Genomic DNA, 17,885 nt, shown 5'->3' on the forward strand with positions numbered 1-17,885 from the left:
ATAGCCTCACACAGCTCTTAGCAGCCTTACATAGTCCTTGGCAGCCACACACAGCCCCTGGAAGGAACAGACGTCCCCTCAAAACCTCACAGTCACACACAGCCCCTAGTAGCCTCACACAGCCAGTCACTTCCTCACACAGCCCCTCACTGCTTCACACAGCCCCTGGAAGGAACAGATATGCCCTCACCTAACACACCCCCTAGAGTCCCATTAGTCCTCTAGGGTGGGCCAACATTTTGTCGTTGATCTATTGAACACCAATGTTACATTTATCAAATTTAGTTAATAATGTCTATTTTGGAGGGAATGAAGACATGGTTAGGTGAGGCTAATTTAAATTAAGTTAAGTTTACGTATACTGAACCGGTGACAAATTGTCTGGTGAAAAAATGCCCTAGAACTCTCCTGAGACCCACAGCTAATCTCTTAAACCCCTTAGGGACAACCTGCACCCTCACAGGGACACCCAAAGTTCAGCTAAACCACCCAGGGTGCCTAAGGTTCACTTGATCCTCAAGATGCTTAAAGTTCAGCTGATCCCCACTGGTGGTTAGGTTTAGGGGAAATGATTTATCCATTTTGAAATTCTCATAACTTTAACCATATTTACCCATTACCTTTATAATAGACAACATTTACCCCAAAATTTTTCATTAATGATATTAACCCATAATTTTGATTAATAATGATGATATTTACAAAATTTTCTCATTAATATTCAAATCTTTATTGTTTGACAATGACCAAAGGTATTCACTCTCACAGTACAATTATTGTTGATACACAGTAAACCCTCGCCAACTTGGATCCTTTTATCAGCCTCGGATAACCACAAGTCTCCCCGAAGGTTCTAGAAGCCTACCAAACCGTGCACAAATAATATTTAAGTTTGCTGAATCCTGACGTATATATGCATGTGGCACAGGTGGCCTCCTAGGTTGTGTAATGTGAGATGAAGTGGATGTGCAGTGGATATGATGTGCATGTGTAATAGAGATGAATTGGATTTGAAGTGGATATGATGTAAATGTTTAGTGGAATAGTGTGGATGTTTAGTAAAGTAATATGGCATTAATGTGGATGTTTAGTGAAAATGATGTGGATCTGCAGTCAAGGTCAATGTGTCACATCCATCAACAGTCTCATTGTATTTGTACATCATAACTTTAAGGTTAGTTTTATTCATTGTTTATCTTACCCTTTCTCATTAAACAATTTATTATTTCCGTTTCACTAATTATCCTCTTATTTATATTCTAATACATAATTAACCGCATCAGAACACGTGATATGGCCGCTGTGTCCACGTGATCAGCTGGTGAATATTTTTATCACTTTTCTATAAAAAAATTGCCAGTTAAGATTGTATCTAGGTCTTGTTCTCTAAATAGAAATCTCTTAACCCTTTCGCTGCATTTCCCGCACTTGCCATTTTATTCTGGCTATTGCCAGACGATTTTATTCAGCTTAGGGTAACCTCCCACAGCCAAAGGGTTAAAGTACTTGATGCAGATTTTCCCTTCCATCTCAGACTATTGTCCTTAGATTCTCAAACCCAGGTTGTACTTGGAGTCATCCTCCTTTCTCAAATTTAATTGCCCTTGGATCTTGGACCTAGGTTGGGGTCCGGCCAACTTGGAAAAGTGACCTTCTCGGACTGCCCTTTCCCCCAATTAGTCCGAGTTGGTGAGGTTTTACTGTATTTCAGTACTATTACTTACAATATTCAAGTACAGTGGAGTCGTGATAATTTGCATTCTTAAATTTGTGGGTACCTCTATTACTCCCCTTTTTTCTTTTTTTTTGCAGTCAAATATTCATAATTTGGACCAGAAAAAACAAAGATACAGAGTGGATAATAATAACAATATTAACATGGCTGAGCCAGTTGAGAACCTGAGCTCTCTTTCTGGCACCTGATATATACTATACATTTATCTCAAGGAAGTATTATGTAACATTTAGTAACATCTTGAATAGTACAATAGCATGGTGATAATAAGAACATCTCATAATGTTACCGCGGTTATCAATTATTTACATGAGAAACCATAAAAGTTGTGAAAATATAATTTCAATGCTCATTTGACTTAGGAATACAAAAATATAACAAATATCACTTCAAAGCGCTAATAAAATTATAAAATAAGAAAAATGAAAAGTGAGATTGATTTGTGTGTGGTTGGTATGGTAGACTACCCCCCCCCCTCCCCTATTCTGGAGTGATTGGCACCCATCCGACTTCCTTTATATAACATTATACATTTTCACCAGAATTCCTATTTATTGGTTCATTTGGTATCGGATTAATAAAACATAAGTTAAAGCACATGTACAGTAATCAAATTTCCCCCCAAAATTCTACTCAACCCCAGATGAGATATTGCATGGTATTAAATTCCTGGCTCATTGTTTACATAGTGCAATCACAGCCAGCTCTACGCCTGCCTGTCTGGACATTTTTGTATTGGTGTAACCCACAGGATGATTATGTAATAAAGTGCTAGTTTTTTGTACAATACCTATGTGTTACTGCATTTTTTTTTAGGTATTATATACAATATTTAGTGTTTATTAAAGCAGTTTTGGAACAGTTTATGGGCAAATGTCTTCTAGTAACTAACCCACGAATTATTGAGACTCCACCGTACACTTAGCATCCCGATACAATTACCGGCACCTTCAAAATGTAAAAAATTTCTATCCGCTCTTCTTGCACCGAAGTCACCAAGTGAACTACCATAGCTTAAACAAACTTTATAAATAATTAGTTATGAGAGCCATCACAACAGAGCTATATAGAACATACCTCATCACTCTCAAATACATGACAGATCATCTTGGGGGCTTTCTGAATGTTGTTACCAGCATCATCAGTGGGCAAGACTCTCCTCCGTGCCATTAGGACAACCAGGTCTCCAATATCAGCAATATAGGAGATAGTACGAAGGGCATGATCCATCATTATCTCCTGGAGAGACAAACAATAGGAACAGAGATAAGAGAATGTGGGTAAATCTTTGCTACAGTAATAGTTACCTTTTTTTTTGGTGGCTGGAAATACCAGCCTTTCACCTCTCCTCCTGAACAACGAGCCCCAAGACTCAGAATTGTATACCCAAAGCAATAGACACTGATGCATCATTCTGTCCATAAATGCTTAAGATTCACAAGTTTGTGGTTCAGGAGGAGAGGCGACACGACTTTTGTGAGTGACTGTACATCTGATTCACAAAGAGAAACAAAGGTAAGAAATATTAAACAAATATACAATAATGTTGAAAAAGTATTTAACTGCAATGAAGGAAAAAATGAAGAAGACTTAAAAAGAGCCTTAGTTCATTTAACTGTTATAATCTGCCTGAAGGCAAAGTTCTCATAACAGTAGAGCAGCTGAGAGTATATGAAGGAGAAACAGATGGGTTAAGTTAGCAAAGAACTGTTTCTGTCCTGGAGTATATCAGACTGGGTATGTCAGAAGAATAACAATAAAACTCCACACTGTGGAGTACAACTGTGTGTGAACAAAGTAGAGTGAACAAAAATGGATGACTTGGTGACAAATCAACCTTGCCAGTGAAGTGAATTATGTTCAAGTCTTCCAGATACATGTAAGTTTCAATTCACTTCGTTTCACTGGCAATGACTTAACAAAAATGAATTTTAGGTGTTATTGTAGTTTTCCAAACATTTCAACAGTCAGGGTTAATGAACCCTATGCACTAGGTCATAGCTTTTATGAAAGACAACTTAAAAATATATTTCGTGTATGTTTTGGCGAGGTCGAACGCAAGTGTTGCATTATCTATTAAGCCAAATGTATGACTAATACACACACACACACAAGCATACATAAAAGAATATTCACTAATAATTAAAAATACACACTAAGTCATTCTTTACACTGTATTTATTATTGAAGACATCCAATAAACTTTGTAAAACACTTTAAAAATGTAATCACTTTGTTCTAGATTTTAATTATTATCAGTAAACAACAGATAGCCAGAGATGTTGGAGAAAATAATAAGGGCACTAACTTTTAGATCAGTGTTGAGCACCATAATCTTTTCTGTTGAGATAAAGAGGTCCACTTCTGTGCTAGGTTGTGACTCACCATCTGGGGCCTGTGTCAATTGGGCAAAATTAATCACACCACACATAACAATACTGTATAAAGCCTAAAGAATGATGACAAAAATGGATAGAATTCAAAATTTCTGATACATGATTTCTAATAATATTAATTATGTATAACAATGCCTCGTGTATATAAAAAAATAAATTGTTTGACTGAAAACAAATTACCACACAATTCATTTCAATATAAAACATTAATGTATACAGTATATAACTAGTGGAAACAAGTACAGTATGATGAGTTTACTTTCACACTACATCACAAGTGGTCATATTATGTGAAAAGAAAAGAAAAATATTGAATCAGGTAAAAAATATTTTGCTTATAAATGTCTTTCTTGTGTCCATAAAGATTTACCCAAGTCTACTAATAAATTTTTTTTATATATACAAAAGTTTAAAATGTACAACAATTACCAAGTGAAACCAGCTGTATAGTTAAACCACTTGAGACCACCCATGACAAAACTTATTCCATTTCAGCTTTTAAATGGCTTGCAATATAATCAGCTCAACCTACTGATGGTAGAAGTGCTATGGGGAGGCACCAGAAACAACCTTACATAATTATTGTATATATACGGGGCAGCTCTAAACTCACTTATGATCAACAATAAATACCAAGACCTTCAAAATTTGGTCTGTTTTCTCAAGCCCAGACTGAGCAGTATTACTAATGTATACTCAACCCTATAATCAAGCTTCCTTTCCTTTTATGAGTTTGAATACCACTGGAACACTTTTCAAGAAACAACAAACTGGCAGTTCTTGTGCTGGGGCAAGTAGAGAAATCTCAAGAGACCTCATTGTACTCAGGAATGTAAACAGAAGAATAATGTTTGTAATATACTGACAAGAACACAACTTGCTCCATGCAGGGTTACCAGACTTGGTGATTCACCCCAATTATTGAAACAGCTTCATCAGGTTGTCCAAAAGGAGGTACTGTATCCTTTAGGAGCAGAAAAACAAGGAATTCAAAATTTGCCTGACTTGCTATCACAGATCATGACAGTGGCTGCTGCAGAGAGGAACTTCTCATAACTGAAGTTCATCAAAACATTTCTGGATTATCAAGAGATTAAAACTGCTTAGAGCCCTGATGGTTAGCACACTACATGCTGGAAACTGCATTCATTACTCCTTCAGCTGATAGCTGGTACAGTATAGTATACTGTATATGGTACAATGCGGTTATCCGCGTAAGTCTACATTGTTCTCCGTTAATCAGACATCAAAGTCTTATTTTTTCTATTTTCACTACACACTTAAACAACTTTTTGGTCACAAGAAAGGCTTCTATAATTAATATAATGTATTTGAGTAAAGTGAAGTACTAAAAACTCTAAAATACCATAAGGAAAAATTAATTATACATGAATGTTATGGAGAGAATTGCAAGTTTGTTGACTATTGATAAGGAATGATTAGAAGTGAGTTAGCAGCACCCACTCCAGTGGATAAATCTGAATAAAAGTTAGATATATTACAAGTTCTATGAATTTGCAAGTGGGTGTACTAAAAGAAAGTTGATAGTGAATGTGAGGAAAATGAAAGTGTTGAAAATAGGATGAGAAGGGAGATGGGGAGAAATGAATCTTAACTTAATGGAGAAATATTAGAGGCGGTGGTGGAGTGGTTCAGATGTATGGGAAGAGTGCAAGTGTCAGCTAATGGAACAATGAAATGAATATTGAAGTAACCTTTAGTAGCAGAAACAAAGAAAATACAAAGTAATAAATTGGTTAACTGAGGAGACCATGGAGAAAGAGAAGACAGAAGAGAAAGAGAGAACTAAGTCAAAGGAATTAAAGATTGAAACGTTCAAGGGATTTTAAGCTGACATTATTATCGGAGTTGAGAGTATTTTGAAAGATTAACAGGAGTGCAGAAGAAAGAATTTAAGATACAGGGAGAAAACGAAGAAGGGTTTGGGAAGAAAAGATCAGGGTCTGCTCAACTGATTTGAGTGAATTGAGAGGATGAGAAGTGATAGACTGGGACAGAGAGTGCACCAGAAGGAAGAGACATGGACAATGTGAATGAAGGAAGGAACACAGAGCACGTCATCTAGTGATTGGTTAAGAGAGGGGGGGGGGGATGTGCTGCTGATGGCATATATGAAGCAACCAGAATTAGGGCATTGTTGTGAAAGAGGAATGTCAAAGTAAAACAAATCTTTCACAGCAACACGAATGGATGAATGACAACTAATGAAGGTTAAAATGTGTGAGCATATACCGGTAAACAAAATAATAATAATAATAATAATAAAATACAGTACAGTACAGTACAGTACTAAATATACAATATGTGCAAGTGTCTGAAAGCATGTGCATGTGTGTGGATTATTTCTATAACAAAGAAACTATACTAAATATGCAGTTGTGATATTGACTATCAGCTACAAAATGAAACTTAACCAAACGTGTCAGTGTGAGCTAAGACAGAGATACTTCGTGTGTGTGAAACAAAAACATGTACAGGGGTATTGGGCTACATTCTACAGAGGGGAGTCTATATAACATGAGCAATGTTACCAAATACAGAATCTTATGTATAGCTTAAAACTACATGCAGTGCCAAGTTGAAAATTTGTGCTTGAAGGTCTAAATGTTTCTCACATCAAATAAAACAGGCATTTATATGTTATATACAGTAAATATACAGGTATATTATGATTAAAAGCTAAAAATTTATGTTTAATTTTTTTAATATTCAACTGTCTTATACAGCAGAATTGGAAAAACTTGGGATTCATAGGAGTACAAATGGAGTAAAATTATTTCAGTAATTATGTATGGAATTGAGGAAAATAATGTACACAGAGATTGGGGGCACATCCTTCTGTGCTACAAACAGTGGTAATGGGACTTTGGAGTGGAAAGTTAGCAGTGGGTATATATGACTGGTGAGAATAAGTATTAAAAAAATAATAGGCATCCACACATCCACGGTCTGTGCTTCCTGTGAAAATCCTACAGCAACATTAATTAAGAGGACAAATGGATGAAACGGTATATTAAAATTCTGATCCTCTTGTTAATCGCCTGGGCAGGGTATAATAAAGTCAACATTCACAAAATAAAATCCAGTGCTTTTTAGCATTCACGGAAATTAACTTCTTCTTTTAATAATGTAGCAATTTTACTCAACTGCTTCAGAAAAAAGGGAGGGAGAGATAAAATGAGAAAAAGAAATAAATATGGTGCTATATCAACATGCTACAAGTGCCTCAGCGCTCACTATACACGTTACACTCTGAGAAAGCTTAACAGTATTACTAAACAGTACAGTAGTTGCCAAATTCTCAAACAGCCATGACTCTTTAACAACATATGAGTTTTCTAACCAAATGTTCCATTCTTCAAAAGACAAGAGATAATCATGACCTAATATTTATGTGACCCCAATGCCACACTCAGGTTTTTATCAGAAACACATAAGGGTCAAGAAAAAAAAAATTGACACTGCTTATCAGATAGTCTCATAATTCTTCAAGTGTTACATCTGATTGGCTAAAGGTTAAATTATAGGAACATGTTGGGTAGTTAATCCATATACTGTATGGAAGAGTACTCACTGCAACATGGCAATCATTATGCAACTCTAACAGCCACTTACCAATGCCTACACCGCAGCAGCCAAGGGAAGAACAGATATATTAGGTTAGTGCATTTTAAAACATGTAATTAATTATATATGCCAGTTATCAGCTATAACTACAGGTAACATTTATGATACATCACTGAGCAATAAAAAGTTTGCAAATGTAACACCATGAACAACAAACTACCATAAAAATGCACTAACCAAAATAACATGAAATAAAAACATGAGTACTGTAGTTGGATCTAAAAAGCTCCCAGAATTTTTTTAAACTTTTGCAAACATTTCCTCTCAGCACCAATGACCATGTATCACTAAAATCTACCACAAAATAGCTTTTAGGATTAGCCTTTTTTATATAAATGCAAAAACATTACACTTTAATGACACATAAGAAGTACCATTTAAAATTGAAAAGAAACACATCACACTCCACCCAGAAACTGAGAACACATCATTAGCTATCAGTACTTTTGAGAGTTAGTTTACAGAAGATAGACTAAATGTTTATGGTATCAGTAGTAAGCAGATGTGAATTCAAACACAAGCTTCTCGTTTTCATGTTGATAAATGGATGAATACAGATCTGCCTTGGAACCATCACTACCAAAATGCTAATTTATTCCTCTTTTCTCATCACAATTATAAATAATATCAAGGTTGGAAGTTTAAAAACCTACTACACAGTTCTACCTCCCCCATGTCACTCCTGCTGTGAGAATTAGAACCACCATATTCACAGTTAGACCTTTTTGTATGGTCACACATTTATGCTCATTGCCTAAAATGTTAACAGCAGACACAGTGCAATGTATCTTTCTTAGTCAAACCATTTTGTCTATCAACTCAAGCTTCAACTTCAGTTTTTCTTAATTTATTACAGTACATACAGTATACAGCTTCTTTTAATTCTTCAGTCAGTAACCGCACATTTACACTTGGTAATCTTGTGCATATCCTCAACACGCCATTATTAAAAAAAAAATGAAAATAAACACACATCTTCCCACTCATTTTTTTCATTGCACCTTATACATACGGTAATATCTTTCATTCACTACCTACCCAACAGTTCTTTATGTACAAGGCAAACCCATCTACTATCATTCAGATATTAAGATTCCTCATTTTATTACAAGATATGACCACAGCATCACTACTGCCATGTCATTGCAGTACAGTACCTCTGTCTTCTAAGTCTTCTAAAAAAAAAAACACCTCTTGAACTGCCATGTACTATACAGTATGTCAATTTTTCATTACCAAAAATTTGGATATCTATGTAATTGCAAACTTTTTTTTAATAATATACAGGACTGCAAAATACCTGTAAGCTATAGATGCTTATACAATATAATAATTCTCAACCCTGTCAATTTGAGGTCCAAAGATAAATCAATATGGTAGTACTTTAATTGTGCTTAATTTTACCTTAATGGGCAAAGAGACATCCCACCCTACTTAACAGGATACTGCCAAAGTCACGAGGAAATGATGTCAAATGATGCCAATAAAAAAAAAAAAAAAAAAAAAAAAAGTCCCTCCACTGACAAATAAAGCAGGATTGGACTTGAAAATCCCATTTCATGGTCAAGGAGAAAAATCATGACCTGTTAGTTTCCCTCGTACAGCACTTCCCCTGGAGGAACCAGCCTTTGTTAATTCCCAGGACAGTCTTTTCTACACTGATCAGAGCTGAAGCTTCATAACAGCTACTCAAAAGGAAAATCAGTCATTTGTATGGGCATATTCATAACCATGATCCAGCTGTGCTTTGAAAAGCATGCAAGATAGTGATCACCAGGATGATTCCTTGAAGTCAATTCATGTGAGACCCCCAGCTGTAACTTGGGTCTCAAAAGTTCAACATTCTTATTTTTCCTGCTATTATGAAAATCCACTAAGGGAAGGAAGGAGAAAAGAATTCAGGTAACTTGACTTCTCCCCTCAACAATAAAATGGGATTTCAATGATAAATTTTTGCTTTGTGACTCACTGGTCAATGATCAAGTGACTACAAGATTCCAGATTAACTAAAAAGGAATCAAGGAATCAAATAAAGCATCATGAGCACCAACCAATGAACCCAAAGGATAGCACACACCTCAGTGTAAAGAGGACTAGGATTAAGAACTTCCCAACACGACAGAGACTGCTCAAGATTCATCACACATTATAAAATAGCCATTAAACACCACTTAACATAAGTCTAGTGTATTCATAAACAAATACTTGAGGTGCAAGATTACATTGTTAACCAAATGAAAAAACAGAAATCACTTTGTTAAATTATGTAAGGAGCACATTAAAATGTAGGTCATATGTACTGACACTGTGCCAAAGAAAAATATGGTTGAAGTTTGAGATCACAGTTTGTTACTTAGGATCCTAGTCATATGAATCACTTTCAGGGATTGTCCCACTGACTTGCACTCTTTCTAAACATTGCTGGATCCTGGTGAGGTTCTGTCTTTGTTAACCACCAAATTACCTGACATGCAGCTGTTAATGTAGCCTTTGCACTGATTCATACAGCATAATGACCCTGCCAAAGTATGCAAGTCTGGTGCTAAGGACAGGGCCTATTCTGTCATAGTTTGTCCAATAGGAGGGAATCTCACAGGTCACTTGAATGCCTGAATGACCTGAAGGCCATAAATCAATTATTATAATGTACAGCAAGGTCTTTACAAAAGAGATTTAGCAAATATACTGTATTACAAATGTACTGAAATGATTTGTTAACTTTGATGAAAAGTATTAAGATTTTAACAGATGAAACGGCAAGTGGTACAATAAAGTAAGATAGTTTGTGTTAAGAATACTGTTTGTCTTATGTCTAAAAAATAGCTGATTTGTGGAGATGGTACAGTGTGTTGAATATATAACCTTTGCTACTCAGCATATACAGTAAAACCTCCATATAACAGACTTGTCTCCCCATACACTAAGCCTTTAGAAGAGGGGGGGGGGGGGTCACATCCAAAAGACCCTCTACTGTATATAGTTCATTAGGCGGAGGTTTCACATCTAACGGACCCTCGATATAACCGACTTTCCTCTCCATGTAGTCCGTTAAGTAGAGATTTCACTGTAATATCTGAGAGAAAGAGGTAGTACTGTATTGTACTATATAATAATTTGGAATGGAATGTGTTACATTTTTCCCCGTGAATGTTTTTCATAACCAGTAATTTACATTGTATTAAAAAAATCCAAAACAATAGACTATCTCCCCTTTCTTTTAAAATTTTCCAATACAATATATATATATATATATATATATATATATATATATATATATATATATATATATATATATATATATATATATATATATATATATATATATATATATATATATATATATATATTTTTTTTTTTTTTTTTTTTGGGGGATTAGTTTTAACCATACTGATGCTTCCTCAATTATAATAAAACATCAACTGATCTTAATATAACTGTGACAAGAGATAATTACAGGTATAAAATAATTATATAAAGTCCTGAAGTGGTTATGACATCATGGGAACTATGCCTGGATTTCCCTGTACTGTACGTATATTGTATAAATTTTGAAAAGAAGATGATGATTTAGTTTCTATTTTCACTATGACAGGACATAAAGAGAGGAGAGAAACTGGTAGGACTGTAGGTGGTTGTAATGTGATGATGATGGAGAGGGTAAGGGTGTTTGGTAGTGTGAGGTGAGTAAGGGATGTTTGATTGGTGGCCAAGTCGGCTGTTGATACTGCACTAAAGGATGATGAGAAAAAGTTACAAATGATTGATAGATAGATAGATAGATAGACTAACAGATAGATAGTTATTCAGTACTTTAATGCTAATTTAATGAATCTGGAAGTGTGTAAACTAGGAGGGAGTTAAGGAATGTGAAGAAGAGAAAGGAGAGGAGTAGAAATAAATATGTTAGCCTGACAGGAGGAAGTGGACCGAGAAATATGAGTGATTAGAGAAATATAAATGGACTGAAATATAAGTGGAATGAAAAATATAAGTAGACTGAGAAATATAAGTGGAATGAGAAATGTTAGTAGACTGAGAAATATAAGTGGAATGAGAAATGTTAGTAGACTGAGAAATATAAGTGGAATGAAATATAAAAGTGGATTGTGTAATTTATGGGGAGAGAGGGAGAACCAAGATTAAGGAGCCAAAGATAGGAACGTTCATAAGTATTACCGAGCTGGTGGTATTGTTTGGGTGTTAGGTAAGGCCTGAGAAAGCAAGAGGAAGGAGAATATACTAAGGAACAAAAATGAGGTTCTCCAGAGATACAAAACTGAGACATGTGGACTGAGAAAAAGGTTATGGTGTGTCCAGGTGGTATGAATGTCTTTAAGAATGGTAAAACTGTGTATAGGCCAAAGGTGGGTTGTAGGAGGGAGTAGTGCAGACCAAGATAAAGATGGGAATGATGTGAAGTAGGATGTACTGCAGGTAAGGGGAGGGGGATGGACATGTAAGATAAAGAGGGAGGGTGGGTGTGTGTGTGTGTGTGTGTGTGTGTATCTTGGTGACAAGTGCATTTGGGGGAAGAGATATGCTATACGTACATACTAACTTGTGTGAAGCAAGATAGTAAACCAAATTTAGGGGTCGTGACGAAGGTGAGCGCAACACATCTTTTATAGCAGTAAGAACGAATGACAATAACTAAAACAAAAATGTATTTGCTTATTTCCAGCCACCCTGCATAAAACGGGAAAAATGCTTTATGGGAAAAAATCAGGAAAAAAATTATTTTAATATGCAGCCAAGCTTTTAAGTTTGAAATAAAATATTATTATATTTTACTAATTCAATAATGTGTTTGGTCATGATATCCTTTCTTAACTTTTCTATTCAGGGAGTGAGCTTCAATCAATTGGCTTCTTTCTCCAGATCTTCTCTTATGATATGACTAATTTAATAAAGAACTTCAGATAAAAATTGGGAAAAAATGGTATGAGCTTATTAGTTTCACATTTTTTAAAATTATTGTGTTCCTTTACCAAAAAAAAAAAAAAAAAACATCGATATTTATGAGATTTCATTGACTAGATTTCTATCAATACGAAGTGTGTGTATTATCCAGTCACGTCAAGACCCACCTTTAGATGCGAAACAGCTTCCATAACCATATCCTTCTTGGGCCGCTTACATGTAGTTGTCTTCCGGGCAGGTGCTTTACCTGACTCCTCCGCTACATCCACCGACCCCACCAGACGGAGGTGAAACACAGTGCCAGCCGGCCCCAGCCCTGGTCCCCCACCCTCCTCCGAGACCCAGTCCAAGTTACCTCCGCCTCCATCAACCTCCAGCTCTTCCTCCCTATTCTCCTGTGTTGTCCCACTTGTTCCTGGGATAACTGTAAGGACCTCAATGCACTGGTCTTCACTGTCAAGACTAACATTTTTACCTCCCTCTCCATCATCATCTTCATCCTCATCATCATCATCATCATCCTCCTCCTCCTCATCATCATCTTCCTCCTCTTCATCCTCTGCTCTAATAACTTTTCGCTGCTCTTCTCTCTCATCCTCTTCTTCTTCTTCTTCATCTTCCTCCTCCTCCTCTTCAACCTCCTCCTCCTCTTCTTCCTCTTCATAGTCATCATCATCCCCAATCACATTTAATGGTTCTTCCCTTGGTTCTATGACAGTGATCATGTCATCCTGAGTGTCAATTGGTTCTTCTAACATTCCAGGGGGTAATGGAGCTACAAGAGGAACATTAGAATGCACCATATTTACTTCTGCCATGTAGGGACAGGCAGGCACCCCTTGGTTCATCCTGTGTAAGGGTTTCCATGAAGTATTGTGAACAGGTTGGTTATCAGGAGTGTGGGGGTAGCCATGTCCTCGCCGTGGGGAATGGACAACTCGGGGTGAAACAGCAAGTGATTCTTGAGCCATGGGAGAGGCAAGGGACCTGGATTTGGGTCCTCTAGGAGAATTCAAGTTTCTTGGTGAATTTTGACCTCTGGGTGAAAGTTCCCTGGGCGAATCAAAGCCATTGGGAGAGTCTGACTCCCTTGATGAATGCAGAGAAGTAGGAGAGTGATGGGGGAGAGGTGAATGTTTGGGGCTTGGGGAGTGTGGGGGCCCTGGGGATGGCTCTGGGTCGTTACATTCCGCCAGCGCTTCCTTATCATCATCTGCATCCTGACAGGGGAATGTTGTTTTGGTTGGTTCTCTAGCTACTGTAAACACTCTCTAGGTAGCGAGAATCATCATTAATTAAGAACAGTTGAGAGGTAACTTTAGGGGGTAAAGTAATTCTTAACATGTTTGGAAACAGCTTCATAATAACAAATTGTATATTACTTATGGCAGGATGAATCAATTTTATTATAAGAGTTATTACTGCATCTACTGTTGAGGAGGGGGTAACTGGGGACTTGGTACATATCTCTTGGAACACAATGGGACAGGTGAAATCATATATTTTTTTAAGCAAGGCAAAATAAAATAAATAACCAAACACATGAACAAGATGCAGACCTTAATAATCAATTAGCAACTTTAAGATAAAGCCTTGGGCTTATTGATAAAGATGGCTTTATAGGACTCAGCCAAAATGTAACACAAGGTCTGAAAGGGAGGTCAAATTACCCTCTTTCAAAAAGCTAGTTACTGTAACACGTTGCAGCAAATGACACACATGCAGCGACGTTAGCCAGCACGGAACCAAGGACTTTGGGAATGACATGACAATTATAACTATCAAAACTGTAGTCTTTGATGATAATGACAATACAATAAAATTATTCAAGAATAATAACCAACCAAAACAGACATTAACACTGCCTGGTAAGCAGAATAAATGAATAAGAAAAACACTGGCATAGTTTCTATGTCCACTGTGTTACCCATCTTATAAAACTTATTTTAAGGTCATAACCACAGACATATCATTTACTCAGATCTGATAACTGATCTCATGTTAGGTATCGAGAACATTTTATGACTGTCACCACCGATACATGCGAGAATGTTCCCATGGTCAGACCAGTCCATGCTTGTACAGCATAAATAACTCCCTCTATGAGGTTAGTAAATGAATTTTTTTTGTACACATTTGAAACCAGTGAACTACCGTACCCCCAAATCAAGAGAATAGATAAAGTAAAAGCAATGAAAGATGAATAACAGCCGAGTGAGCAATTATCACCATCCTCATTGTTGGTAATTTTCCCTCAATGCAATAGTACTTAATCTTCCATTTGTTAATATGTGCAAAAAAAGCAACTAGTGGCTTCAAGGTGTGATGCTAGACACATCAGTTTGCAATGTACAATATACAAATATATGATATAGGTATACCAATATTCTATTTATGATCAATCTTGGCAAAATCTTGATTACTCAGGACACCTATCTTTTATCATGTCGAGACAATGGAAAAAATTATTCTGGTATCATGCATAATCTTGAATAAGTCATAAATAGTCAAGGTATCAGTTCCTCAGTCATGTGATAAGTTTGTAAGTTAATAATAACAGCCTCACCCAACCCTGCCAAATAACAAAAAGGAAAAAAAATCATGCAAAACTGTAACAACAATGGCAGATCAGATGAGCCTCGGGTCAAGTCGTCTACGAGGGGGTAACTACAGCAAGATTTCACGTTTGAATACATATGGGTGTTCAAGGTTTAACCAATTGCATAACTAATCACATGATACAATTTAGGGAAACACCTTGACAGTGAATCTGGACACACACAGTTACTCAGGTTATTTTGCACATGAAGAAAAGTTTTATGCTAATATTAAAACCTTTGGGTGTGTAACAGTGGCTCTCAGGAGTTATCACAACAGATGATGATGTGGTAACACAGTGTCACAAGAAACATTCATGCAGGGTAGATTATCTTTTCCCACCTAACAAGACATCAACACAATCAAGGGCAGATTTGTGGAAAACTTTAAGACCAAAATAATGTTGTAGGATATTATTTACTCCCATGGAGGAGAAAAAGGGGGAAATGACTACCAAAAATTCTCATGACTGTAAATAAAAAATATCTGGTAACTCGACAAAAAAAAAGCGAGTTTCCTACTTTATCTTGTTATAAATCCTTGTGGTATTAGTTACACAAGGTGGGATGAAGATAAGGGTGTCAGAGAATCAAGGTTGCAATTAAGATACAGAAACCCCCACTCAAATTTGCTGGCTCTGGCTGAATGCCACTACAGTACAGTACACAGTAACCAATGAGAATAGGCAAAATTCACCTTCAAGCATCCAATTCCAATCAATAGAAAAAAAAAGTAATTACATTCAACACAACAATAATGAATCGGTAACAAGTACAACATGGTCGGAGTTACAGTCATTTGAGACGGGGAATAATATATGTGTACTATTACACACGCACATTATATACAGTACAGTATATACACACACCTGTATATACACTCAAACACTTTGAAATTACAGTACGTATTTTAATATGCTTAAAACAAATGTTAATATTTTCACTTAACAACCAGTCCAAAAGTGACATTCCATCACAGAAAGTACAGTATGAGTGAAACCGTTAACATTTCAAAACACACTTTCTTTAAAAAGAACATAAATTCAATGAATGCAACTCCATCAATAATGTATCACAAATAAAGCTTATTCCTCAATCTGCAAGCTCACACATACGCACACATACAGACATAATAGCCGACACACAGAGGGGTACACCCGCGTCTTTCTTGGTGTACCGTGGACACTGCGGCATATATAATTTCATTTCACAGTAAAATCATTTATCATCATCCCCTGTCACTACCAGTTAGTCCTTGTCTTGAACAGTTTCAGGTGAATGTTTAATAAACAGGGTCTCACTCTCAAAGACTGAGTACAATATGTGTTATTCTATATACAGGGTGTCTCAAAAGCCCCCATACAAAAAGTTTGGCAATTTATAGTAGTTTAATGGCTATTGATAGCCATCCATGGTTTCACGTGGCACATGCTGGCAACGTCGCAGAAGATTGCCAAGTAATGTACTGGTCACGTGACTTCGCGCACGAGTGGGCAGAGGGACGGAAGTGTGAATCAGTCGACATTGAGTCTTCCGCCGGCACAGGGGGTCGCTCTGTCGGAGGCGTACTTTAGTGCAAATCCTATCAACTGTGTGTTTAAATCTTTAGGAGATTCCCCGATAGCTCGACACCACGTAAGGCTACTGTTTATGAACTGGTGAAACGTTTTCGTGACACAGGAAGTATGAAAGACGCACCAAGAACCGAGCAGTGGTCAGTAGTGACACCAGAGTTTGTGACCAGTACATTACTCAGCAATCTTCTGCAACGTTGCCAGCATGTGCCACGTTAAACTACTATAAATTGCCAAACTTTGAGTATGGGGACTTTCAAGACACCCTGTACTATGTCTAAAAGGTTTGCATGGAGAGAAAACATTTTTAAACTATTTGTAAGCTTTAATTATATAGCACTTTTTAGAGAAATGGAAAAAATAAATAAAAGTGACCAATTCCACAGAAGAAAAATTTACAAAAATATACTGTACCGTAAATAAGATTGTCAAGAAAATTCGCTTCCTTTGAAAACCTCTTAGCAAAGTTTTTAATCATCCAGAGTATTTAATAAATATAATTACTTCTGTCAACAATCTCCATGCAAGATAACTTACCTTCAGAGTATTCATAAACCAGGATATAATACTGTAAGGAAGGAGTCACTTCATCATGAGCAAACACACTGCCTCTACAGCAGCATAGTACATATACAGTATTTATAAATCTCAAAAATTCATTGACAAACACCATCACCACACCAGCACCCTACCTGTTAACATATCCATTTCCTTTAAACTTACCTTGATGCGAGAAACTGCCTCTTCAGCCTGCATCATCCGGGTGGTCTTGGTGGGTTGACCTTCTGACACGAGCTGTGTTGACCCGAGGTAACGTGCACGAAATAGGACGCCTTCGATCAACACTGCAGGTTCGTGAATCATCACTGCAGAAGCAAATATACATTGAATATTTTAGATTCCTGTAACTAATATCACAAGTACAACTTCAGATATAATATGGAAAGGTTTACTCATAAACAATTTCATCACAAATGGGTTTTAAGTTAAGAGGGTTATAGCATGAAATAATACC

General features: G+C 36.5%; 1 protein-coding gene across 11 annotated transcripts in view; it reads right to left on the bottom strand.

Annotated features, from left to right (window-relative positions):
- LOC121854771 (protein lin-10-like) overlaps positions 1–17,885 on the bottom strand; it is a 126,221-nt gene that overhangs the window by 27,063 nt on the left and 81,273 nt on the right. For 7 of the 11 annotated variants that reach the window (XM_042349547.1, XM_042349543.1, XM_042349544.1 and 4 more), the window contains 5 exons: positions 17,594–17,736; positions 12,867–13,919; positions 7,768–7,773; positions 4,044–4,130; positions 2,813–2,974 (listed from right to left, as the gene is read on the bottom strand). In XM_042349547.1, the coding sequence (XP_042205481.1) occupies positions 2,813–2,974; positions 4,044–4,130; positions 7,768–7,773; positions 12,867–13,919; positions 17,594–17,736 (1,451 nt within the window). The remainder of the gene's footprint in view (positions 1–2,812; positions 2,975–4,043; positions 4,131–7,767; positions 7,774–12,866; positions 13,920–17,593; positions 17,737–17,885) is intronic. The other 4 variants (XM_042349545.1, XM_042349542.1, XM_042349549.1 and 1 more) reach the window with 2 other exon arrangements.

This window comes from Homarus americanus, unplaced genomic scaffold (genome assembly GCF_018991925.1).
Source record: "Homarus americanus isolate GMGI-L3 unplaced genomic scaffold, GMGI_Hamer_2.0 scaffold53233, whole genome shotgun sequence".
Lineage (NCBI taxonomy): Eukaryota > Metazoa > Arthropoda > Malacostraca > Decapoda > Nephropidae > Homarus > Homarus americanus.